Source organism: Microtus oregoni, unplaced genomic scaffold (genome assembly GCF_018167655.1).
Source record: "Microtus oregoni isolate MIOR12 unplaced genomic scaffold, Mior012 000109F_ref0000275, whole genome shotgun sequence".
In the NCBI taxonomy this organism is placed as follows: Eukaryota; Metazoa; Chordata; class Mammalia; order Rodentia; family Cricetidae; genus Microtus; species Microtus oregoni.
In genome coordinates, this window is record NW_024544727.1 from 1,785,953 (window position 1) to 1,810,000 (window position 24,048).

At 57.2% G+C, this 24,048-nt stretch overlaps 1 protein-coding gene across 6 annotated transcripts in view; it reads right to left on the minus strand.

The window, feature by feature from the left end:
* Positions 1-1,538: 1,538 nt before the first annotated feature.
* Positions 1,539-24,048, minus strand: part of LOC121443544 (1-phosphatidylinositol 4,5-bisphosphate phosphodiesterase eta-2) — a 77,262-nt gene continuing 54,752 nt past the window's right edge. For 3 of the 6 annotated variants that reach the window (XM_041645315.1, XM_041645317.1, XM_041645316.1), the window contains 18 exons: positions 21,693-21,863; positions 20,063-20,156; positions 18,795-18,998; positions 18,431-18,551; positions 17,032-17,203; positions 16,325-16,432; positions 14,605-14,763; positions 10,860-10,958; positions 10,463-10,545; positions 9,294-9,391; positions 9,008-9,190; positions 8,714-8,821; positions 8,069-8,193; positions 7,906-7,990; positions 7,566-7,712; positions 7,388-7,467; positions 5,076-5,373; positions 1,539-3,427 (listed from right to left, as the gene is read on the minus strand). In XM_041645315.1, coding sequence (XP_041501249.1) covers positions 2,133-3,427; positions 5,076-5,373; positions 7,388-7,467; positions 7,566-7,712; positions 7,906-7,990; positions 8,069-8,193; positions 8,714-8,821; positions 9,008-9,190; positions 9,294-9,391; positions 10,463-10,545; positions 10,860-10,958; positions 14,605-14,763; positions 16,325-16,432; positions 17,032-17,203; positions 18,431-18,551; positions 18,795-18,998; positions 20,063-20,156; positions 21,693-21,863 — 3,630 coding nt within the window. In that variant the 3' untranslated portion in view covers positions 1,539-2,132. Of the gene's footprint in view, positions 3,428-3,782; positions 3,869-4,571; positions 5,374-7,387; positions 7,468-7,565; positions 7,713-7,905; positions 7,991-8,068; positions 8,194-8,713; positions 8,822-9,007; positions 9,191-9,293; positions 9,392-10,462; positions 10,546-10,859; positions 10,959-14,604; positions 14,764-16,324; positions 16,433-17,031; positions 17,204-18,430; positions 18,552-18,794; positions 18,999-20,062; positions 20,157-21,692; positions 21,864-24,048 lie in introns of all 6 variants that reach the window. The other 3 variants (XM_041645318.1, XM_041645320.1, XM_041645319.1) reach the window with 2 other exon arrangements.

A 24,048-nucleotide genomic window follows, 5' to 3' on the forward strand; every position in this document is an offset into this window, starting at 1 on the left:
CCCTCAAGGGTTCTTGGAAGGGAGCTGGGCAGAGCCCGGCATCCTATATGGGTTTGCTGTTGTGGCTTTGAGTTCAGTCCCCAGGGCTTGGCACCTGGGAGTGCCACACTGTGCGGTGCCTCAGGTGTACCAAGGCTCGTGGGCTCCTTCCTTAATTGACTTGACCCAAGGGGTGGGTGTGCGGCCACAAACAGCCATGCATTAAGGCTGTGTGGTGGAGCCACGCAGGTGTTCCCAGGGCTGTGCTGCAGGGGTGGAGCCTGGGGCTCCAGTGGAAAAGACTGAAGAGGCCAACACCAGCTCTGCTGGGTCGTGTCGTTGTGTCCCCCCCCCCCCCCCCCCGGTGGAAAGAAATGGCAGCCGCTCGGCCAGATGCTTATCACCAGCTGAGGGGTCCCTTTCATGGTGGGGGCCGCTCTGCCTTCCGCCTCTTCTCCACTAAGACCACCAGCATCCAGCCTTCTCAGTTCTGGGCCTGTGCCTAGATCCAGGTCCTCTCGACTTACCCCACTCCTTCTCCTTGCCCTCAGAGGTTTTCGGAGGCCATTCCAGGCCCTACCTGATGTCTCTGCAACCTTCCCCGGATGTTGACTTGGGCTGTACCGGCCATTATGCCATGCCTGTAGATGAGTGCTCTCCAACAGACAGCCACCAGGGGGCACAGGCACCACAAAAGCAGCATCCTGGAGTTCTGAGTCCAGGGCCTGCTTCCCCAACTGCCAGCCTAGCCCAGGGCCTCAAGTCATCAGCCCAGGTACCAGTAGGCCCCAAGCCAGGCATCTAATGTCAGAAGTCCCCATTCACAAATTGGGGTATGCTCCTTGGTCCCTGGATGGGGACGCCCTCCCTGCTAGGGTAGACTTCCTGCTTTCCTTGAACTCCAGGCAGTCAGGCCCCGCTGCCTAAACTGGAAAGATCCTCAATCCTAGCCCACCTTAGGGTGACTCCAGGCCCAGCATGAGGCTGGGTTACAGGGCCCTTGGGCCTCCAATCTGCCTTGGCTGGGCCCTCAGAAGGGAAGAGACAGAAGAGGATGATCAGGGCTCTGAGCATAAGTTAGTACTGTCTGGGGCCTGCCTGTGTCCCCACCTCAACTGCTTACTATGGGGAGGGGACCAGCCTGTGGCCAAATAGTTGTCATCCCACAGACGGCCCTGTCTGCACCTCCATCCGTCTCTTAGCCAGAGTGGAGTCTGCTCCATTCCCTGAGACCACACCCGTGGCCCTGCCGTGGCTGGAGGAGAGTGAGGGCAGAGTAGTCGTCCCCAGAGGTGTATCCTTCCTGGCAGGGCTGGGTGGAGCTCTCTTGGCCAACAGCCAGTTTGAAGGCCTCACTTCGGCCGCAGCACCGCAGCTCTCCAGGAGACGGATGGGCCTAAAGTCATTTGCCCTACAGCACCCACAGCGGAAGCTTGAGCATGCCCCCTTGAGGGGTTACCCAGGCCTACCCTGGAAGACTGCCCTCTCTGCCCTATTAGACGGATCTGCTGCAGCCGCAGGGAGTGGCCCAGAAGGAAGGGTGCAAGGTGAGTCCACGCAGAACAGGCCTGATGCATTTATTGGAGTTGTGTTCCCAGGTTTACGCAGTTGCTGGGTGTTTTGTTCAGAACAAGCCAGATGCACGGTGGGGTGGGGGACAAGGACAAACATCCTAGCAGTTGTTGGTGTCACAGGCATTCTGGGGCACACAACGCGGCATACACCACAGGGACAGACAGACACACGAGGACAAACATCCTAGCAGTTGTCGGCGTCACAGGCATTCTGGGGCAAACAACACGGCATACACCACGGGGGCAGACACCAGGTAGGACAGTGGGGGAGGGCTCAGAATCATTTTAATTTTGTGAAAGTTTGGGTTCTAAAAAGTTAAATAGCTTTCTATGTATATATATCTTAAAGTGTGGAGACTGCCCACTAGGGCAGGTGGGCGGTGCTGTACCTTGCTTTCCAGGGTAGAGACAAGAGGACAGCTAAGATTGAGGGGGAGGCTACTGGGTGCTCCACAGACAACGGGTGGGGCACAACACTTTGGGGACCCAGTGGCTTCATTTCCTGAGCAAAGGGTGAATTGAGGCCAGCCTCCCCTGTAGGCAGTCACAGGGAAGGGCTCGAGTTTGAGTCAGGCAGGGTCAGAGCCTGAGCAGCAGCCGGCCCTCAGCAGCACCACACACCTGCTCGGGGGCCCCTTTGGTGGGCATTGGCACATCCACATAGCCTTCATGGCCTACAGAACAGGCGCCCTCGGGGGTACCCCGCTCCTCCTCCGGGGGACCTCGTGAGTCCAGGCCTCTTAGCCGCTGCTGGCGCTCCTGAGCTTGGCGGGCCCGGCTGGCAATGGCACGCACACGACTCTGGCTACGGGAGGAGGACCGTCTTAGGAAGCTAGGGCCCCCTCCAGGCCCATCCCCAACTGGGCCCAAGCTGGTGGGTGATGTGATATCCCCAGCTTGCTGGAAGCCAGTGAGCCAGCGTAGCTGCTCTGTGAGGGTGTCTCGCCTCAACCCTGGCTCCAGCTCCTGATGCCCCACACCCAGGCTACAGTTGAGGCTGCTGGCACTGCCCTGAAAGCTGGGAACAAAGTCGTCAGCTGTCAGGTCCCCCAGACTCTTGGACTTGGCAGACGCTGGGCAGTCCTGCAGGCCCACCAAGGGAAGGTGATGCCAGGATGGCCGTGGGTGGAGGCTGGTCAGCCGTGGAGCAAGAGGCCGGGGCTGCAGCTCATCGGGAACGGGAAGCAGCCCACCAGCAACCCGCAGGTTGGGATTCGATTTGCTCTTGGTCACAGGAGGCAGGTCAGGACGGGCAGCTGAGGCCAAGCAGGGCCGTGGGGTCAGGCGTCCAAAGGAGCCCCCCGGGATGCTCTCTCGGCTGCGGCAGAGGCCCAGGCTGGGCAATGAGAGGTCTATGACAGTGTCGTTGGATGACATGCTGGAGGATGAGGACACACTGTCCCGGTGACTGCCGGGCTCCAGCCGCTGCCATAACCTGTCGGTGCCCGTAGCGTCTGAGTACACTGCAGGCACGGGAGAAGTCTCCAAGGGCACCTGGCCCTCGCTCTTGGCCCTTCTAACCACTGGCGGGTGGCCTAGGGCCCAGGAGCGGCTCTTGCTGTCAGTCTGTCTGCCAGAGGTCCCCTCACGTGGCCCACTAGGGATCCCACCATTGTGTGATTTGGGGAGTGACTCTTCATTGTCCCTATTGCCCCCAGTCCGGAGCTGCAGGGTTCCAGAAGCTCCCAGAGTTGTCCGCTGGGGGCTGGTCACTTTGGCTCCTGGTTCTACAGGGCACTGGGGCCCTTCCTGAGAAGGACCTATGGGGACAGCTGCCTGTAGTGGGGAGCCAGGGCCCAGGGCTGGTTCCTCCGCAATGGGTTCCAGGCTGCACAGGGGGGAGATGGGCCGCTGCAGGGGGAAGAGGCGAGTATCTGCAGTAGAAGAGACGGGAGGAGACGAGGCGGAGAGGGATGGAGACAAGGAGGGATTAGAGACAGAAGTGAAACGGAACAGGAGAAAGAAGGGAGGGAGGGGGACAGAAAGAGAGAGATTATGGATCTCATCAATGAGTGTTGAGCCAAGCCTAGGGGCCAGCCCATCCCAGGATATCCCAGCAGCTGGGCATCTCCATTTATACATTATAATATGGCACTCAGAGTACCCCCCCCCTTCCCTGCTAAAGTTGGAGGAGAGGTGCCTGGGCCCCACACAGGGCTGCAGGCAGGCCAGGCCTGGCCCTCCTTGGGCTGGGGCAGCATGGGGACACACAGGGGTCAGGCCTGTTACCTGGCACTCGCGGGTCTCAATCCCTAACTATGGAAGCAGCACAGGGAGCAGGGACAGAAAGGAGAACACGGTCAGTGTGGGGTAGGCTGGCAGACAGACAGACGGACAATAAGGCTGGGCAGGAGCAGAAGTGCAATGGAAGCAGGCAGGCCCCCTCCCGCCAGGCTAGGGCTCAGGTGACCAGCTCAGTCCAGTTCCCTCATACTGCTGCTGACAAGGGGCAGGCCAGGAACTGAGCCCAGACGGCGGGTGGTCAGACAGATGCTAAGCACCACAGTGCCATCTGGGCAGTGCGGGCCCCTGGGAGCTTCTCTCAGCACTGTGTTCTAAGCACCTTCTAGCCTGGTCTCGGAGGAGACTCCAAGGGATACCCTTTGGTACCACCACCAACTGGCATCAGACTTTCCCGAAGGGACTGAAGTACAGAGTCGTCGTTGACTCTGGCCCTGGAGGGTGGGCAGGGCTAGGAGCTGGAACCTTTTAGACCCTGTCAGACCAGCTGGGGCAGCCAGCAAGGCACCAGGGAAGCCCTTACTGAGGTCTGGCCGGACATCCCTAGGTTCCTCAGCATGCAGCCCTCAGAAAAGCCAAGGTGACTCACACTGCCCTCTTCCCCACCCCTCCAAAGTGCAGGGCAGAGGGGAGGGGTCTGGGGCAGACAGGCCGCAGGTTAAGCTGATGGAGCAGGTGAAGCAGAGCCACAAGAACACAGCAGGCATGGGCTGCCTAGGCATGCCGGGTGTGCAGCGGTGTGCAGCACATGGGACGCGGAGGAATGGCGGGCCTTACCCGTGGAGAACATGGGGGAATGACTCCTGATCTCCTCCAGCTTTTGAACGAACAAGGCGTTCATCTCTCCCTGCAGTGGCCCCTGCTGCCTGTGAGCACCCTCTGGCTGGCAGGGGGCCACCTTGGGGCTGCCCGGGCTGCCTGGGCTGCTGGAGTCCGAGGACACAGAGCCACTGCCTGGACCATGCCGCCGAGCCCTAGGACCCTTGGGGGCCTCTCTCTTTCTCCCCAGGGTGGCTCGAGGGCTCAGGCTGCAGCAAGGGCCCCCCAGTGAATCCACCCGGGCCCGGGGCTGCTGGCTGATGGCTGTGTGGCTGCCCGCAGTCCCCGGGCTGGGCGGCTGCTCCCTTCGTAGGCCCTCAATGTCCATCCCGGCGCAGGAGCCCACCACACACTTCATGCATGTGGCGGCCATCCCTGCAGGTCCGGGGCCTTCAGGGACATGCGGGGACCGCACTTGTGCCGGGGTTCTCTCTTCCGTTGCTTCTCCCGCCGGTGCCTTACCTCGGGGACTGCTGCTGCCTGACTTCTCTTGAGTAGGGGCCTCCAGAGCTGGGTTGGGGCTAGGGGGTGCCACGTCATCAGCTGCCCCCTCGGAGCCCGCGTCCTGTGTGCCCAGGGCCAGCTCTGGGAAGCCCTTGTGACTTGGCTTCTGGCTCTTTGTTGGGGCACTGGCTGTACGCCGCAGGAGCCTCTGGCTAACGGAGGGCCGGGGCGGGGGATGTCCAGCAGCATGACTGTCCAGTGAGCCTGGCTTTGGGCCGCGCAGAAACAGACCTTTTAGACCCAGAGTCTGCTTGACCTGCAAGAGAAGGAGACCACATAACCGGTGCCTGGCCCACCCATCCCAAGTGTGGCTGCAGTGGAGAACTGGCTCTCCAGAGGCTCTGAGCCTGTGGGTGTCATGGACTGCCAGAAGATCACATTGGAGCGCCACATACAGGGAGCAGGGTTTCCTGGCAGCTCTACTAAGGACAACACCACGTCATCCTTCAGACTACAAATGTGTCCTTTCCCAAACTTGGGAGGGAGGCTCGAGAACCGTCCCCATGTTATCTCAAGGGCAGACCGCAATCCCTACACCCTGGCCACCCCCTTGTCCCAGCCTTGAGGAATTGAGAGCTGTGGCTCCCAGCTATGGGGAGAGAGAAAAGTGGGGGTCTGTTGCCGCTGTGGGTCACACTCACCCTGCCCTGTGTGGCAGCAGCCTGGAAGGCCTGATCTCCCTTGGGCTCTGCCTCCCTACTTCCCAGGTACTTCTGCCTCCTAGCAGGCCACCTTTCCTCCAGGCTGGCTCAGCATTTGACCAGTGCCCAGTCCCACCCTGCATTCCCCTCTGCATAGGTCACTGCTGGAGAGTATATGCAGCTACCTCTTTAGAGGGCAGAGGCCACAGGGGTCCTCACATGCCATACACATCCCACCAACAACACCCACCGTTCCCCCAAGATGGGCCGTGCTCGTGCGTTGGAGCGGCCCGGGGCCTGGTGGCCAGGGGCCCTTCTGCAGAGGCAATAAAATGGCCAGCACTTGAATCAGCTTCCTGATTCAAGATCCCAAATCCAATGCAATTTGGTGAACATGGTTGGAAAGCCATTTAGAAGGAGATCCAGGATTCGAGCTGGAGCACCTACTGGGTAACCCCCACCCCAGCTAAGACCCTGGCATAGACTGAGGAGAGAGCTAGACAGGCTGAGAACTGACGGCTTAGGCAGACAGACAGAAGGGAAGGGCAGGAAAGGACCTGCAGGGCTGTGTTGGAGAGAGCTTCGGTGGCAGGGGAGAGGGCAGAGGGTGGACAGGAAGTTAGGACAGGCCCCTGGCCTTGGCTGAATCCTGGATCTGCCTCGTAAATGCCACTCTCTGGCTGAGGATGGCCCAGGGAACCCCAGAACCGTGTCATGATCCATGTCACATGAGCTGACAAGTCTCCAAAATGCTACCAAGAATCACGGATGCTAATGGGCGCGGCCTGGCATGCAGGTGGGGCGGCGGGCTACACCGTCCCGCGGCGCCGGGTACCTTTGAGACTCCTAACAAGGCTGAGCTTCTAAAAGTAGGCTTGGGACTGCAAGACCAAAGAGACAGAGTGAAGGCAGGTGAGGTGGCCATGGCAGCCAGAGCAGGGCCTACCCAGCCCTTGGCCCTCAGAGACAGGCAGACACGGGACAGATGGATGCAGTCAGGGGTGGGCCCAGTGGGACCCACTTACTGTGGTCACAGGCCCTGAAGGGTTAGTTGCATCAAGTTGTACCCTAAGGATGTATCAGACCCCACTTAGAACCCAGACAGTTGGACTCCACAGATTGAGAACCGTTCCTGCTCTCACCTGGGGCAGGGCACATGGGATGGGGGCCCAAGGCCCAGGTAGTGGGCAAATGCAGGTAGATCCCTTTCAGGGACTAGGAAGCAGAGGGATAGGACACTCGGGACAAGGAAAGCCACGGGAGAGGTCACGGTTTTCTGTCTCTGCTGAGAAGCCAAGCAGTCAGTGCTCCCAGATGTACGGGCATAGGAGGGCACTGAGGAAAACGGAGACTGGCAATGGCAACAGAGGAGGGCAAGGGGGTGGGCACAAGGGAAGTCCATCCCGGGACAGGGACGCTTTGCACACTTGGATGCCCCAAACCCCTTGGGAGGCAGAGGCAGCACTGGTGGTATCCAGGGTCAGCACTTCCCAATAGCCCACATCAAAGACTGAGGAAGAGACCCAGAGAGGTGAATGCCAGGCCCTAGCCCCAGAAGTGGACCGGGTGGGAGCAAGGGGCTGGTACTGTTCTTCCTGTGGCTACAGAGGACTCGGAGGCAACACTCACCTTACCACTGATGTCACTGACGGCCACATGTACGAAGATGGAGGCTTCTTCCATCCCTTCTAGGTAGACGTGGCGATATCCTGGAGCAACAGGGTCACCAGTCATCAAAGTCCCCACCTCCCTACCCTGCCAACTCTTGCTTTCCTCAAAGGTCTTTAGGCCTGGGCCTCTTCCCTACCTGGCATCATGCTGCTGAAGGCCAGAGTCCTCTGGCCAATGAAGTCACGTCCAATGGGGTCATGGTCCCAGACAAGGAAGCGTACGAGTGCAATCTCAGGCATGTGCACAGTGAACACCAATGTCTCCTCCCACATGGGATTGAATCCTAGAGATCGTGGGGACAGAATCAGCAGGTGGGAAGCTGGAACCAATGACTGGCACCTAAGGGGCCCCAGAGTGGACAGGATACTGGGCCCCAAGCAGGTGGCCCTGACTGCTTCCTTTGGGGTCAGGCCCTCATATCCCACTGGGGTCTGTGGCAGCCGTGGGCACACACTGGCATCTGGTGCCCTCCTCACCATTGTCGTCCACCACTCGTGTCTGCTCCTTGCTGCAGTCCACGGGGAGCCCGATGACCTCCACCTCCACAAAGGGGTCGATGATCTGGGGACAGGGTGAGTGGTGGCACCAGGGTCCCGGGCCCTCCCACCACCCACTGTGTCCATGCGGGCTTGTCCCTACCTCTCCACGGTCACCCAGGACTGAGTCCCGTGGCTTGGGCAGCTGCTGGCCACTGATGATCCTCAGGGCCAGCTGCTTCTTGAGCTGCCCGGGCAGGGGGTCCTCGGAGTTAGGATTGAAGACACCTGAGAGGACACAGGTGTAAGCCAAACACCCGGATTATGGCACAAACCCCTAACTATCTATCAGTGTGTGTGCCTCTGGTGGGAAACAGCCCCATGGGGATGTCAGAAAGCTTTGGCCTGGAATGGGACTGGTGCATCATAGTGGGGGCAGGTGACCCTGGTCACAGGGCAGGTGGGGACTTGCTCGGGCTGCTCGTGTCAAGGCATGCTGGGAGAATGCTATGGATGGCTCCTGGCATGCCCACCAGGGACTGGTCCTGAGCCTCCATCTCCTAGAGCACACCAGGGCCCCAGACAAGCCCTGAATCTCAAGCAGCCCAGAGCCTAGGGCCCTAAATCCCCACCCTCAGGCCCCTGACATAGCTAGGGCTCACAGTACCCCCAGAAGGTAGTTATCCCTCCCTAACCTCCCAGTGTCCTGGTAGTTCAGTCTCAGCCCTCCCCTCCCCTCTGCTGTGCACCCACTGCCCCAGTATCCAGGGTAGCCGCACAGGAGCCCACCCCAGCCTGAGCCCCTCACCCTGGCGCATGCACCGGGGTTTGAGGACGTAGCCACAGCCGCCGTTGGCACTGAACTTGGCCCTGTTCAGCTGCAGCATCCGCCCCTCGGACTGGTAGTTCAGGGCAACTGAAGGGAAGAGAGAAGGCTGTGTGGGTCAGTGATGCTCACACACCGTTCCGCGTGAGTTCTGGGACCGGGAGCCCAGCACACATGCTAGCGGTGCAGGGACAGACAGGGTGTTCCTCATGTCACCCTAGGCCTTTGGAGTGGCCCTTCTCACCATCCCACCCTGCACCCTAGGCCTGCACGCACCCATCTGGCAGCCAGCATTCCAGAAGGGTTGCGGGTTGTAATTGCTGGAGTCGACACGGTAGGAGGAGGGGTATATGCGTGAGAGCTGGTGCTGGTTGAAGCGCAGGTACTGGGCAGGCTTCTGTTGCAAGATCTGGTGGGCCTTGGTCTCGCTGAAGGACGACACCTGCCAGCTGGATGCCACTGGGGCGCAGACCAGCCAGGCGTGAGCACACCCAGCCTGCACCCCACCCAGCCTGCACCCCACAGCTGACCTGCCTGGCCCCACCCTCCACATGGCCCTCACCCTCCGTTTCCACGTCATGGGTGCCCACAGACTTGGTATATTTCACTAGGTCCGAGAGGGCTCGCGACAGCTTCATGGTCTTCTTCTGCCGGGCAGTCCTATGAGGGTGTAGTGGGGCTGCTCAGGACCCTGTGGCTATGCCCCTCCCATCCGGTCCCAGCCAGCCTTCAGGCTCTTCCACTCAGGCTCCCCCAGCTCACATGTCCCAGCCAACCTGGGACTTATAGACGATAGTTAAGGTTCATTTCACTCCCAGCAGGAAAACACCCCCCTCCAACCTTCCAGTGTCCTGGTCACTCAGTATCCTCTGTTCTATGTATATACCACCCGGGTATTCACAGGAAGGGGGGACAGGAGTCACCCCCATCAGTGATGAGGCTGTGGGAATGTGTGTCTGCTGAGTATGGACTGTCATGAGGCCTTCAGGGGATCTTTGGGACAAAGACCCTGGCTGCCCTAAGCATGTACAAGATCAGGGCTGGGGATGCCTGCCCAGCCAAGGAGTGCTGTAAGGAATATGAGCTTCTGAAGGGTTCTGGGCAGGAGGGAAATTGGCCAGTGATGGTGTCTTAGCAGCGTGCCATGGCAGAGCTGGGACTGCAGACACAAAACGGTGGGGGAGAGGCTGGTTGTGACACAGAAAGAACAGGGCCTGGAAGGAGAAGGAGAGGGGCTGAAGAGGAGGGGAGCCCACTGTGGGGAATTGGGGAAAATGAGCTCCGAGCTGGACTAATAGGTATGAGACCCGAAAACTCTCTAAGGTGCTGTGGGAAGCAAGTGGAAACAAACAGACTGGCACTCTTACGGGGTGTAGGAGGCACAGAGACAGACAGACAGACAGACAGACAGACAGACAGACATTGCCCCTGAAGGGAATGTACAGGTGGAGGACTTGAGAGGAAGAGGTGGGAACTGCAGTCTGGTGGGTCAGGTAGTATCCGTGCCCAGGAGATGGTGGAACCTTAGGACCAGCCCCCCCACCCCCCCCCCCACCACCCTAACTAGGCTGAGCCTGTTTCACAACCCTTTCCATAGCTGCCTGGACAGCAGCTTCACTTTCTTGTTACTTAAGTGTTCAGAATGAAAATGGAGCATGGAATCCCACACCAGCCCTCTGTCTGTGTCTGCCCAGCACTCAGGGACACACACACACTGGGCCAGGCACTGACCCTCGGCTCTGGCTTCCCGGGGAGTCCAGAATCTCATCCCCTTCTTCCACGCTGGCCACCTTCTTTATCTTGCTGCCTTTTTTCTGTGCGAGGAGGTAGAATCGGGACTTGAGAAGCCATGGGTCAAGCCAGGACATGCAGGGCAGGGGCTATTCACCCCCAGGTTTCTGAGCTCCTACCCCGTTGGACCCACAGAGGTATCTGCAGTGCCCTGGCCCTGGGGGACTCTCAGACAGTCATGGGATATCTGAACCCCAGACATTGGCCAGCGTGGGCCAAGGGAGGGCAGTAGTCAGAGCTCCTGACCTTGGGACACTAACCCCAACCATAGCTAGCGAACGGTACAGAGACGAAAGGAGCCCCAGATGGGACACCCCAGCCCAGGATCTCCGCTCACCTTGCGCCTGGAGAAGCTGCTCATGAGGAGACGGCTGTTCCTCCTGCTTGTCCCAGTGTCCTCCCCTGACTCCGCATCCTCCTCGACCTTACTCTGACCCTGAGAGGCAAACAGAAGTTGAACCCAATCTCTGTCCATCCAGGGAGGTCAGGGCGGCTCCCGGGTGGCCCCAGAAGGCCTTTCTGGAGAAAGCAGAGTTGACCAGGTCTGGGAGCAAGGCACTGATTTGGGGGAGCCAAACACAGCTACCAGGAAGATGCCTGAAGGGCTGGACTTGGGTCAGAAGCAGCACTGACTCATCTGCCCACACCAGCTTCAATGACGTATAGTTTAAACCAAGTAACCAGCTCCAGATTCCTTTATCACAGATGGAGGCTGCATAATAAGGTGCAGTTCACATCTGGATTAGTCTTCAGTGGCCTCTGCTTACATAATTCTTTTCTGAAAACCCCTGAAGCCCAACGCCCCAGCCGATTTCTACACAACTTAGGTGAATAATCCAAGATCCAGCTACATGAGGCTGGGAAGTACAGGGTGGGACTACCTACACACTGGGCACAGGGTAGACACACCCCAGTGGTCCTCCCAGGCCCTGCCCTTGGGGCCCAGGACCCAATCCTGAATGCTTGTTCACCCTGAACAACTGTACTGTACGCATGCTTCTCCAAGATCGCTATGGCTATTCTCACTCACGCCCCCACAACTCTTGCACGGACATCTGGGAACTCAGGAGAGTTCTAGTCAGGAGGTGCCCTGTTCGCCTCAGGCTAATGTCTGCCTATAAATTTGGTGAGCGTGCTCCGAGCTGTCTCTTCTGCTTTCCTGGTCTCCGCATGAACGGTGGTTCTGTAAGTCTATTTCTACATTAAAACTATATATATTTTTTTACAATCTGTCTGCATTCGTTTACGCTGCTACAACACCTATACATGTATATGGACACTTCGTCATATACTATAGACATCTCCACACACCACGGATACCTGAACACAGCATGGACCCACACACATACTATGGACCCCTGCACACACACCTTGGCCCCCTGCACACACTGTGGACTTCTGCACATATTGTGGACTCCTGTATACACCGTACACATATGTACACACCCCTGTATACGTCATGGTCTTTATGGCGTGAGCAACTGTGGTCTCTGTGACCACAGAGAACTCTGGGTTCTCTCCCACTGTCTCAGGAAACGGCTGATGTTTCCCCGTGCTCTCTTCTGCCTCAGCTGCTCCGCCTTGGCATCATCAAGCTCCCCCTGTTGCTGAACTTACTGACGTGATGATGACCTCGAGCTCCTGCCAGCTGCCTTCACTTTGAATTCCTCCTCTCTCCTCCAGGAGGGTCAGGACCAGATGCGGCTGGCCCTTTCTGAGGCCCATGTTAGCCAGGCCCTTCCAGCCACTAGACTGCCAAGGTCCAGAGCCAGAGACAGAATCCCAGTAGCTGAGGTACCAGGTTTACCTGTGCCCTGCAATACTTTCTTCAGCCTATCAGCCCCCAATGACGATAGTCCATTTTCCTCTTAGTTTGGAGACATGCGGTGGGAGAAGCCCTAGAAGCCGCATTCGTGTTGAGAACCTCATGAGGCTGACACATTTCTGGGCTTTTTAAGTACTGTTCAAACTGTTGCCGTCATGATGCTTGAATGACTAAAATATGCACACACATTAGGAGAAGTGTGCACTAACCACACAGGTGTGCGCTCACCAGCCACAGTTCACATGACGAGGCTAACAGCCACCACCATTCCAGAAGCACCACACATACGCAGCTTGACCTGGCCTCCCTGGGGGGCTGTGAGCAGCTGATCATGGGGTATGTTCAGGGCAAAGTAGTACAGGCAGCAACGGGGCAGGGGGCAGGGTCATCTCCACAGACAAGGACAGGAGTTAAGGCTCCACCCTCAGCAGAAGAAATCCTTTTCTGGGGCCAACCTGAGGGACAGGGCCCCAGTGGTACTCTCCTGCACCCTCTGGAGTTATGCTTAACTGCTTGCTAGTAGGGGATCTCCTCTGCCCCCCCCTTCATAGTCACAAGCTACTCCCAAACCCTCCTCCTGCCTCACAAGAACTCCTAAGCTGAGCCTCGTGTCCTCAAGGTTCATATGCAGAGAGAATGACACCTAGCCCAGAAAATAAAAAAAAAAAAATGGCCAGAATGGCTCATGATAGGCGCACAGATATCTACCCCTCCATCTGGACTGCAGGCCAAGAAGCTCCCTGGCTAGTCAGTACCCTATGCCACAGTTCTTCAGCCCCTAGAGCTCAGCAAGCTTCATTACGCATGCCCTTTCTGTCTGTCCTGTGTCACAGCCTGGTGAATTGTCAGGCTGGGGGTCCAAGCTTCTCCCCCACCCTGGGTATCTCAAATAAAGGAATTGCCCTCCTCCCCCTCCTCTCCTTTTCCAAGAAGCTTTCCCTGAGCACAGTTATTCCCAAAAGACACAGTAGGGGCCAAGTTGTGCTCCTGTACCCAGGTTCCCTCTTGTTGGCCAAGAAAAGCAGAACTCCTGTAGACCTCACTAGGGTTGGACCCGTTACAGGGCCCCACCTCCATTCAGCCTCTGCTAGCAAACGCTGGGCAAAGCATCAGGCAGGCTAGCCTCTCCTGCCCAAATATCTGGGAGCTAAAAATAAAAAGAAGGCTTCATGCATGTGACCTGTGTGAGCCACCTGCACGGGGCTATCATACCAGCTATGCTAAGCCCTCCAGTGTTGTGGGTGGAAACAAACACACCTCTAAAAACACAGCAGCAGAAGACCTTGTTCATCAGGGACAGGCCCGCTTCCGGCCCTCCCAAGAGCCTTGGAAGCAGCGAAGAGTGAGCCAGTGCCACAGGATGGGAAGGGGAGGGGAGGGAAGGCTCCCAGGCAATGGGAGCTATTCCAGCCATCTCTCACCCTGCAGACGCCCTGCTGAGCCGTGAGGCCAGCTGCCCAACCTGCCAGCTGCTATATGAATCTTTTACTCAGGCCACTATCCAGTGTACCTGTCCTTCAAGCCTGGCTTGCTGCCACCCTCCAGAGGTGCACCGACTGACTGCACCGTCTGGCCCAGCCTGTCTGGCTCTGGCCTCCATCCCACCACACCTGCCAGGACAGTCTCTGAAGGCTATTCTCTCTGTACTTCCCCACATATCTGTGAGTTGCTTCAGGTAGTGGGCAGTTCCCAGGACTGGCTGGGCCCTGAGGTCCTGATGTCCACCCCTCTGTCACCCACGAAACCCTCACCAAGGTAGGCAGTGCTCAAAGCCTCTCTGAGAGAAGTCATAGGTCCCCACGGGACTACATACAAATACATGAGTGTGTACAGGAAGGTATGCAGGTATGTGAACATGTGTGAGTGTTGTACAGACATGTGCCGAGGAGTGTGTATAGATATGTGTGTAGGTATGTGCAGATGTATGAGTCTTGTGCAATATGAGCACACAAGCATGCATATGTACATGTGTGCATGCAAGTGTATATGCAGAGGTGTATGTGTCTGTAGGCGGGCATGCAGGTATATATGCACAAGCATTGTGCGTATGTGTGTTTAGATGCAGGTATATGTATGTGTACCAGCATGAGCACAGGTGCAGGTGTACTCACAGGTGTGTATATGGATAGCTTTATAGATATACCTTGCATACTAGCACCTGTGTGTGTATATACATTTACTACCACATATTCTGGGGCCCTCACTCAGCCGGCAGACTGGCTGTTGGAGGAGCGTGTGTCAGCAACACAGGTCTCACCTTTTTGGCCTCTGCTTTATGCCCGAGCTTTCCAGATGGGGACAGCGTAGAGACAGTGAAGTCATTGGGGTCTTCGCAGTCGCGGATCTTGGACTCCTTGATTAGAGAATCCAGCTTCTTCTTGGCAATGTTTTCCACACGCTTCCGATTGGTGGAGGCCTGCCGCAGCCAGAGGTCAGCCCGTTGGCATCTGTCCCCACTCCAGTGAGCAGCAGAGGGGGCAACCATCAATAGTCCCTGTACATCCCCTGTGAGTCTCAGTGCAGAGACTGTGATTTTCCCTGGACAGCTATGGATAGCACTAAAACCCAGACACATGCGGTCCTGCCTGGGGGGTCCCAGTGGAGGAGGATGGGACCCACACACTGGCCACCATACATGTCAAGTGGACAGTAGGGCCAGGACAGACTTTGGAGAAACCGCAAACCCTGGCTGGGTGCGCTCTCTGACAAGATAAGCCCAGTGAGACACCGATGTATTTGTAGCGCTTGAGGGAAGACTTCGGTCTGGGACTTCAGGACTCCCTGGGTGCTCAGGATGGAGTGGCTATTAAGGATGTCACAGTCATAAGTTCTGCCACCATCCTGAGCCAGCCAGAGACATGTGCAGGCACACCCAAAATAGGAAGAATCTGCTGTCTCAGGGTTTTCTAAAACAATTAGCCAACTCTGGCCCGGAAGCCTCCTGCACAATTATTTTCTCATCTGACGACTCCTCGGGGGGAAATAAAGTCTTTGCTGAGAGCAGTGGATGAGCAATGCTCAGAGGAGAGATGTCAGCTACAGAGCCTGCCTCCACTCAGCTCCCCAACCCCCAACCCCAACAGCAAAGGCTCCTGCAGACCGCTCAGGCCCCCTCCACAGCCCCCAGCCCTGGTCCAGACAAGCTGAAGTGGAGGTGATCTCTAGAGGGGCCTGTCACACCGGAGGTCTCCACCATACAGGAGGTCTCAGCACTGGAGCTGGGCCTGGGGTAACTGGGCATGGACTGACCAGGCAGCTGAGGTGGAACCCAAAGTGCACCCCGACCCCTGCTCAGTGGTGCCTCCAATCACTGGACGGCCAAGAGGACTAGGTCAGCACCAGAGACAAAATCTAAGAGCCAGCCTAGCAATGGACACCAGAGTGGGGCAGCGGTAGCTGTGTGGCTGGCCTGCGGGTTGGACAGGAGACTCACGTCTCTTATCAGAGGGCCAAGCAGGCGGCAAACAGACCCTAGCATAGAACAACCTCAGAAGCTAGGCAGCTTTGCACACCACATGGGCATTAACCTTACGGCCATCCCTCCCAGCTGTCACTCTTCCTGTCAACCAGGCCAAGAGTCTGCTCTGGGGGACCACAGGCTTCCCACCCTTAGGACCCCCATTGGCGTCTGGCTCATCCCCTGGGGGACTGCGGGCTCCCCACCCATAGGACCCCCATCGGCATCTGGCTCATCCTCTTGGACCATGGGCTCCCCACCCTTAGGACCTCCATCAGTGTATGGCTCATCCCCTTGGACCATGGGCTCCCCACTCTTAGGACCCCCATCAGCGTCTGGCTCATCCCTTGGGGGACTGCGGGCTCCCCACCCATAGGACCCTCATCAGAGCATCTGGCGCATCCCCTTGGACCATGGGCTCCCCACCCTTAGGACCCCCATCAGAGCGTCTGGCTCATCCCCTTGGACCATGGGCTCCCCACCCTTAGGACCCCCATCAGAGCGTCTGGCCCCCACTCACATCCCCGTTGAGGAGCTTGCAATCGTCCTCTATCTCATCGGCACTGTCTTCGTCAGATACTTCACCCTCTTCTGCATCTTCGCTGATGTTGGCAGGGAGCTTCTTCCCCTGGGGAAAGGGGTACAGGAAACCAGTAGCTGGTACCCACGAGGAGAAACTTCACTAGGGAGGGGGCCTTCTTCAAGCTCCTTCTTGGAGTCTCAGGCCAGCAAGTGGGTTGGGGTTGGACAACCAGGCCGGTTGCTGTTGTGGCAGTGGGCGTATAAGGGAAGTGGCTCAAGATCATATAGTCATCCTGAAAGTGAGTGGCCCCACAAATCTGTCTATAGATACTGTAATCCCCAAGATAATATGGTCATCCCAAGAGTGAGTGCCCCCCCAAATCTGTCTATACCTACTTTAATTCCCAAGATGATATGGGCATCCCAAGGGTGAGTGGCCCCCAAATCTGTCTATAGATACTTTAATTCCCAAGATGGTATAGTCATCCCAAGAGTGAGTGCCCCCAAATCTATCTATAGATACTGTAATTCCCAAGATGGTATAGTTATCCCAAGAGTGAGTGCCCCACAATCTGTCTATAGATACTGTAATTCTCAAGATGACATGGTTATCCCAAGAGTGAGTGGCCCCCAAATCTGTCTATAGGTACTGCAGTTCTCCAGCTTGGCCCCAGGCCATCACAGTGGTGGCCCCAGCAAAGTCACCTTCACCAGGATCTTGCCCTTGAGCATCTGTGGAGAAGGAAGCATAGTGGCATCCTCACTGCTCACTGAAGACAGGTCCAACTTGTCCCCAAGGATGTCGGTCAGATACTGGGCCATCTTCTTCTGCTGAACCACACTACAGTGATTCTCAATGGACAGGATCACTGGGTACCTGTGGTACCAAGACAAGAGGGTGGGAAGAGGCCAGGACCCTGGAGCACAACTAGGCCCTAGGTCTGTAGGCAAACAGGCCACCTATACCTTAGAATGATGGAATAGTTAGGTAAAAGATCTGCCATCTGCTCTAAGAGGTGACCCACCAAGAACTCTGAAAAGTAAATAAACAGGTAGGAAAGAAACTGAGAAATTTTGGGGGACGAGTAAAGAAAGCGTGAGAAAAAAAAAAAACAAAGGCAACCATAAACTCCCGGAAAGTAGGGTGTCTGAAAAAGTCATGGTTTGAATATGGCATTATTAAATAATGGAGAATAATGAATAAACTGTGAAAAACACAACCTTGGTGAGCTAGACAGCGGATGGCCCTCGAGTCCTGACAGGGGTCCCAGGAAGGAACCTAAGCCTGGCGTGTACCACCAAGCACAAGAGTTGCTGCCTGCTCGGTGCAGAATGAAGCGTGTGAGGTGGAGCTTTTTTAAATGCTCTGCTTTGCTTGTGCGGTTTGTTTATTTTTAACTGTATGTATACACATCTGACTTTGATTTTACCAAAAGGCAATCATGACCTGTTTAGAAACCTTAGGGGCCCAGAACAAGAAGTAGGTAATTGCATGATGTGGAAAGGGCAGACAGAGCAGGGACCTTGAGGGGAATATGATGCCGGCTCACAGAAACAGCCCCCAGTCGGTTACAGGACGTCTGTGCATCCCAGCTGCTCCTGAGCTGTAGCACCCTCCTCGGCCACGATCCCGAGAGCCTTACTGATACCTCCCCACAAAACTGCTTCTGTTCCCTGAATCCACCTGGTTCCCCATCTCACCAGCCCCACCCCTGCTTCAGAGTCTTGTTTAGACAAGGTAATGTCTTCTATTTCCAGCCAGCAAATTGGATTTTTTTTTCTCGGCAGCATCTACGGCCACAGTTGAGTGACAGCAAATGGAGTCTGGACACAGAGTGGTTTCCTGGGGGTAATTAGTACTCAGATCATCATGTCTATGGGTGGCTGAGGTCAGAGATGCCACTAAGTGTGTGTGGATAGGCTATGCACATAGTCATCCTTCCCCCCCACCACTCTCCTCAGAGAATAATCTCTAAACAAAACCTGCCAGTTGGATGTTACAGTCACAGCCCACAGGGAAACGCAGAAGGAAAGAGACCCAGACCCTGGTTGCCCTCCCCCTGCCTGCCACAGGAGCTGGCCCCCAGAAGCCCTGGCCACTCACTCGTTCTTGATGAAGGCATATTTGTTGATGGTTTCGATGACATCTTTGAAAAGGATCTTGGAGGTCAGAGTGTAGCCATGGTGCACGATAGGCTCCCCATCAGGCCCGTCCCAGCAGTCCACTGTGGGCAAGCAGAGCCTGGTTAGCCCAAGGGGCTTGGCTGTGTGAGCCTAGGAAGGCTGGGTCCCTGGACTCCAACCATGGTGTGTTGGGGGGCGGGGGTCTGCTCTCTAAGTGATAAGAGAAGGAACCCTGCCAGAGGCCCCCATGGCTACTCAAGTCCAGCCCATTTTCCAAAGGAGGTGCCATCTGCAGCCAAGACTGGTCCTCCGTGCTGGAGGACGCAGAGTCCAGGAGCGCTTACCCTCCACACAGCGGCAGCCGGCCTGCAGGACCCAGGCATACATATCTACCCGAGACTGGGACATGAGCTGGTCCCCCACGAGGTAGGTGTTGTGGGATGAGGTGATGAAGTAGTGGCTCAGGGGCTGTGTCATGTCTTGGTGCACTCCGTGGTGCTCGGGGTTGAAGATGTCACCCGCAGGGCTCCTGGTGTAGTTGGTGAAGCCTGCAGTGGAGCACAGGAGTGTGGCACAGTGTAGCTCTGTCACTGGGCTCAACTCGGAACCACCTGCCCCACAGGTGTGCAGCTGCCCCAAGAGTTTCCCATCATCCCCCAGAACTGCTAACTCACCACCAATTCCCAGCACCCCCACTCACCGTCCATGCCCAGCACCCCCCACTCCCCATCAACGCCCGGCACCTCCCACTCACCGTCCACGCCCAGCACCCCCACTCACCATCAACGCCCGGCACCCCCCACTCACCATCCACGCCCGGCACCCCCCACTCACCATCCACGCCCAGCACCCCCACTCACCATCAATGCCCGGCACCCCCCACTCACCATCAATGCCCGGCACCTCCCACTCACCGTCCACGCCCGGCACCCCCCACTCACCGTCAATGCCCGGCACCCCCCACTCACCGTCAATGCCCGGCACCCCCCACTCACCGTCAATGCCCAGCACCCCCCACTCACCGTCAATGCCCAGCACCCCCACTCACCATCCATGCCCAGCACCCCCCACTCACCGTCAATGCCCGGCACCCCCCACTCACCATCAATGCCCGGCACCCCCCACTCACCATCCACGCCCGGCACCCCCCACTCACCATCCACGCCCGGCACCCCCACTCACCATCAACGCCCGGCACCCCCCACTCACCATCAATGCCCGGCACCCCCCACTCACCATCCACGCCCGGCACCCCCACTCACCGTCCACGCCCAGCACCCCCCACTCACCGTCCACGCCCGGCACCCCCCACTCACCGTCAACGCCCGGCACCCCCCACTCCCCATCAACGCCCGGCACCCCCCACTCACCTTCCACGCCCGGCACCCCCCACTCCCCATCCACGCCCGGCACCCCCACTCCCCATCCACGCCCGGCACCCCCCACTCCCCATCCATGCCCGGCACCCCCCACTCCCCATCAACGCCCAGCACCCCCCACTCACCTTCCACGCCCGGCACCCCCCACTCACCGTCAATGCCCGGCACCCCCCACTCACCGTCAATGCCCAGCACCCCCCACTCCCCATCCACGCCCGGCACCCCCCACTCACCGTCAATGCCCAGGACCCCCTTGCTCTTATTTTCCGGGCAAGGCTCAAATTGCTCGATGATATTCTGACAGCTCTCAAGGGTCACACCGTTCATCTAGGCCAGAGTAGAGGCAGGGCTGTTTAGTCACAGCATGGGCCACCTCCAGGCAGCTCCCCCTTCCTCCTGCCGCCATCACCATTTCTTGCCCTTTCTCTGGAACCGGCAGCCAGCGGACTACAGGTCACATGGATTTGGGGTTACTCTCTGGTTGAGGGGGGAAAATATGGCTGCCATAGGGTGGGATCCAGCCATGACATTAGGGGGGGAAAGCCTGAAGGCGGGGTGGTACTCCAAAGGGTGAACTGTCACCAGGAAAAGAAGTCTCCGTGAGATGTCTTGTCTAGATAGGCTGTGGGACAGCTTTAGAGGAGACTGTCTTCATGTTAATTGCCGTGGGAGACCCATCTTAATTGTGGGTGGGACCATCGGCTGGGAAAGGAGCCCTGGACTGTGTAATACAGAGAATGCAGGCTGGGCACACAGACATGTGCACTCACTGTGGAAACCGTGCGGCCCTGCTTGCTCAAGCTGCTGACTCGGACTTACTTCCCTGCCACTGTGGACTACAACTTGGAATTGTAAGCCAAATAAACCCTTTTCCCTTAAGTTACTTTTGTCATGGTGTTTTATCACAGCTACAGGAAAGAAATGAAGACAGTTGGGTTTGGGGCAACCTTGTGGAGTGAAGTAGGCCATGGTGGTGGGGAGGGGGCAATCCTGGGCAGAGCCAGGAACCAAACCTCAAACCCCAAGCTCACAGCTGCTGTTCACCTACCTAGTCCCCTCCTTGCTGTGGTCAGACATGGTCAGTCACTGTAAGGGGGGCTCTGGGCATGAAATTGTGCAAAACGGAGGACCTTGAGCAAGTCCCAGCCGGTACCTACGCCCCAAGGCAAGCCCTCCTCCTGAGAAAAGATCCAGGAAGACCCTTGACCTCAAGGTGCCACCAGAGGGAGCCACAAGCTACTGTACTTTCCATGGAAGTGCTCTCTGTACACTTGGCCTCCGTGTCCCTGCCATCTCCTCATCCGTGCCCAGTTCTAAGGTGGGAGGGGCGGGCTCTGAGGCTGTGGAAGTGAATGGTCTAGGCAGCAGGGCAGAGCTTAGGGGCACCTGACTTTTCTGTTGCTTCCCTGTTGGTGGACTGACTTCCTGGGGCCAAGGTAAACAGTCCTAGGGTATTTATATGTTTGGTGAAGGGACAGGTAGTTGCAGGAGGCCACATCTGAAGTCAGGGAGGACACGTGTGTAGACAGGCACAGAGAAGGGTAGTTCTCGAAGGCTAGGCCATGGAACCCGGCCCATGAAACGCCGAGGGCAGGTGTGACCCTCTGGAGGCTTCGGTGGAGACCCAATGCCAGAATGGAGCTGACCAGGGGACCCCTCGTCTGTGAAAAAAACTGTAAGCTTCTTCACTTGTCTGGCAATATCAAAGGCTCAGTCCTGTTCGGCTATGAATCTCTGAACACGTGATGGCAGAAACTAAGGCTGAAGTTGAAGCCACACCCTCCGGCCGCACCCGCCGGTCACACCCACCGACCACGCCCACCAGCCACGCCCACCAACTACACAGCTTCGGCCAGGCCTCACCTTCTGCTCCACCTCCAGAAAGCGCTGCAGGTCGGAGGCGTCCAAATGGTCCTTATGGTTGCTGTAGGCCAGCATGAGCAGATAGAGGTCTCGGCGAGTGGACATCATCTTGTAGAAGGCGCAGAACTCTTCAAAACCTAGAGTCCCCTGATGGTCGTCTGTGTCCGCCTCCTGCAACACCCAACTTCAGATCACCACCCGAGCTGCAACTTCCTACTCCCGGTCCCCAGCCCAGCTTCCCTTCCTCTGCCACTACCCAGGGCACCCCTCCAATGGCTCCCTTTCCCTCCTCCCACCAGAAAGAGCACAGATGGGTGCCTCCCCGCTCCTCCGCCGTGCAGTGCAAGGCCAACCTGTAACCAAACCCCACTGTCACCCAAGCTGTGGACACCAACACCCTGCCTTGTGAGCTGAAGGCTTTCACCGGAGTGTCTTCCACTCTGGGCTCTGTGCCTACCCCTGCAGCTACAGTTGGCCATCCGCCCTCTGACGGAGGACCCATCAGTGTCCTGGCTCAGGTATCAATAGTAGAGAAGTGCTTTTGGTCACTGTCTTCCTTTTGTTGAAAGAAAGAGGGGGGGCTCACAAGATACCCCCAGGAACCATTCCACTGGAGGCCCAAGGAAGCACGACTTCTTCCCATCTGTCATAGCCATAAGAAGCATCTGCCAAGGGTGCCAATCCCTAGGATGCTGACGTTTGAGGCAGTGCATACCCCGGGCCCAGGCCAGGGGAAGATTCAGAAAATAAGGACGCCAGGGATTGAAGTGGACTTAACAGTGTCCTCAGGGGCTCAGGATTGGCCCAAGAAGAGGCTGCTTGAGTTCTAAAGACTGGGCTTTAGCTCTGCGAGGACCTGTGGGTAAACACTTCCTGTAGGGAGTTTACCCCAAGGGGACCACGGCTCAGTGCCGGGGACAGTGCCCAGTACAGGATTGGGGTGGCCCGAATGGCTCAGAACCACCACAGAGTTGCCAGGATCCCAGCCATAGCTTGTCCAAGGTTCAGTTCTTGTCCTCCACTGACCATGGGCCCTGAAGTCAGGTTCTATCCTGTGACTCGTCATCCCAGATCTGGGTAAACAGATGCCAGTCAGCAGCTGTCCGCCGACACTGGCTGACTCCTCGGGCCTCTGTAGGAGTTCTAGATATGTCCTGTGTGGCATGGCAAACGGGCATCACCAAATCTGCCACACCACAGTTGTAGGGCCTCATGGAGGCTCTGCACATTTGGGCTTCTTTTCCCCTGGCCATTCATGGACTGAAGAGGGTTCCCTAGGAAAGATGGGAGGAACCCAGTCTGATACTGACTGTTTAACCCAAGTGGAGCCCTGGCAGCATGGAAAGGAACCTTTTGCCAAGCCTCTTCTGGGTTGAGCCCTGGTTAGCCCAAAGATACTCTTGGGCCATTAAAGCTGAGGACCAGTGCACTGGCCCTCATTCCCATCTTATTTTAGACTTAATGAAATTATGTCACAGCATTGTATCCACTTCACAGGCCTCTGCTCTGACTAAACAGATCCAGACCATCCTAGCACTGATTATCAGAGTGACCTGAGCCTTGCAGAGGGCATCATTCCCATCCTGGGGTTCCAAGTGCCTGCGGAGGCTACCATGAGGTGCTTGGCCTAACGGGACCCTGCGTGAGTAGGGAGGTTTGGGATCTCTGTGGCTGGCTGACCACCGCAGATGATAAAGGCTACTGAGTCTGAGCTGTGTGAGCTGATGTACAAGGCCCATGTCTCGGGGGCAAGAACCCCACAGCTTCCTTTCCATCCCACCCACACACCCCAGCTGTTTGCCTCTCTGCTCATGGTCTTTCGTCTCTGTCCAAGGCTTCCTTCCTATAGGCAATTTGGAGGAGGTAGGTCTGAGATCACCCAGACAGACCCCGGGAACTAATCAGCACCCAGAGGCCTGACCTCTCACAATGGGCTGGGAAGCAGACTCCGGAGTGATTCTACATGGAGTAGCTCCAACCAAGGCCTGGAGCTTAAACTCTCCAATAGCACACAACCTACCCAGAGTGTTTTCCCCCCTCTTTCCTCTCAGGGCGCTCTGAGCCCTGAATCCTGTTCTAGGTGTTGCCTGGTCCTTAGTGCAACAGCCCAGGGCTGTCCTGGAAGGGTTAAGAACGGCTCAGTGCAGGCAGTAGAGAATGGGAAGTGTTCCCATCAGATACAAGCTGACTGCTAGGCCCCGCTGCTCAGCTGACTGACCCAACAGGGGCCTTCAGAGGGGCAGCAGACACTCCCACGGTCCTCAGTGGGCAGTCGAGAGTGTCCTGCTAGCTGCCCGTCATTCACACAGAGACCCTGATAGTTGCTGTCAGTACTGCAGCTGAGCATGACCGCCCG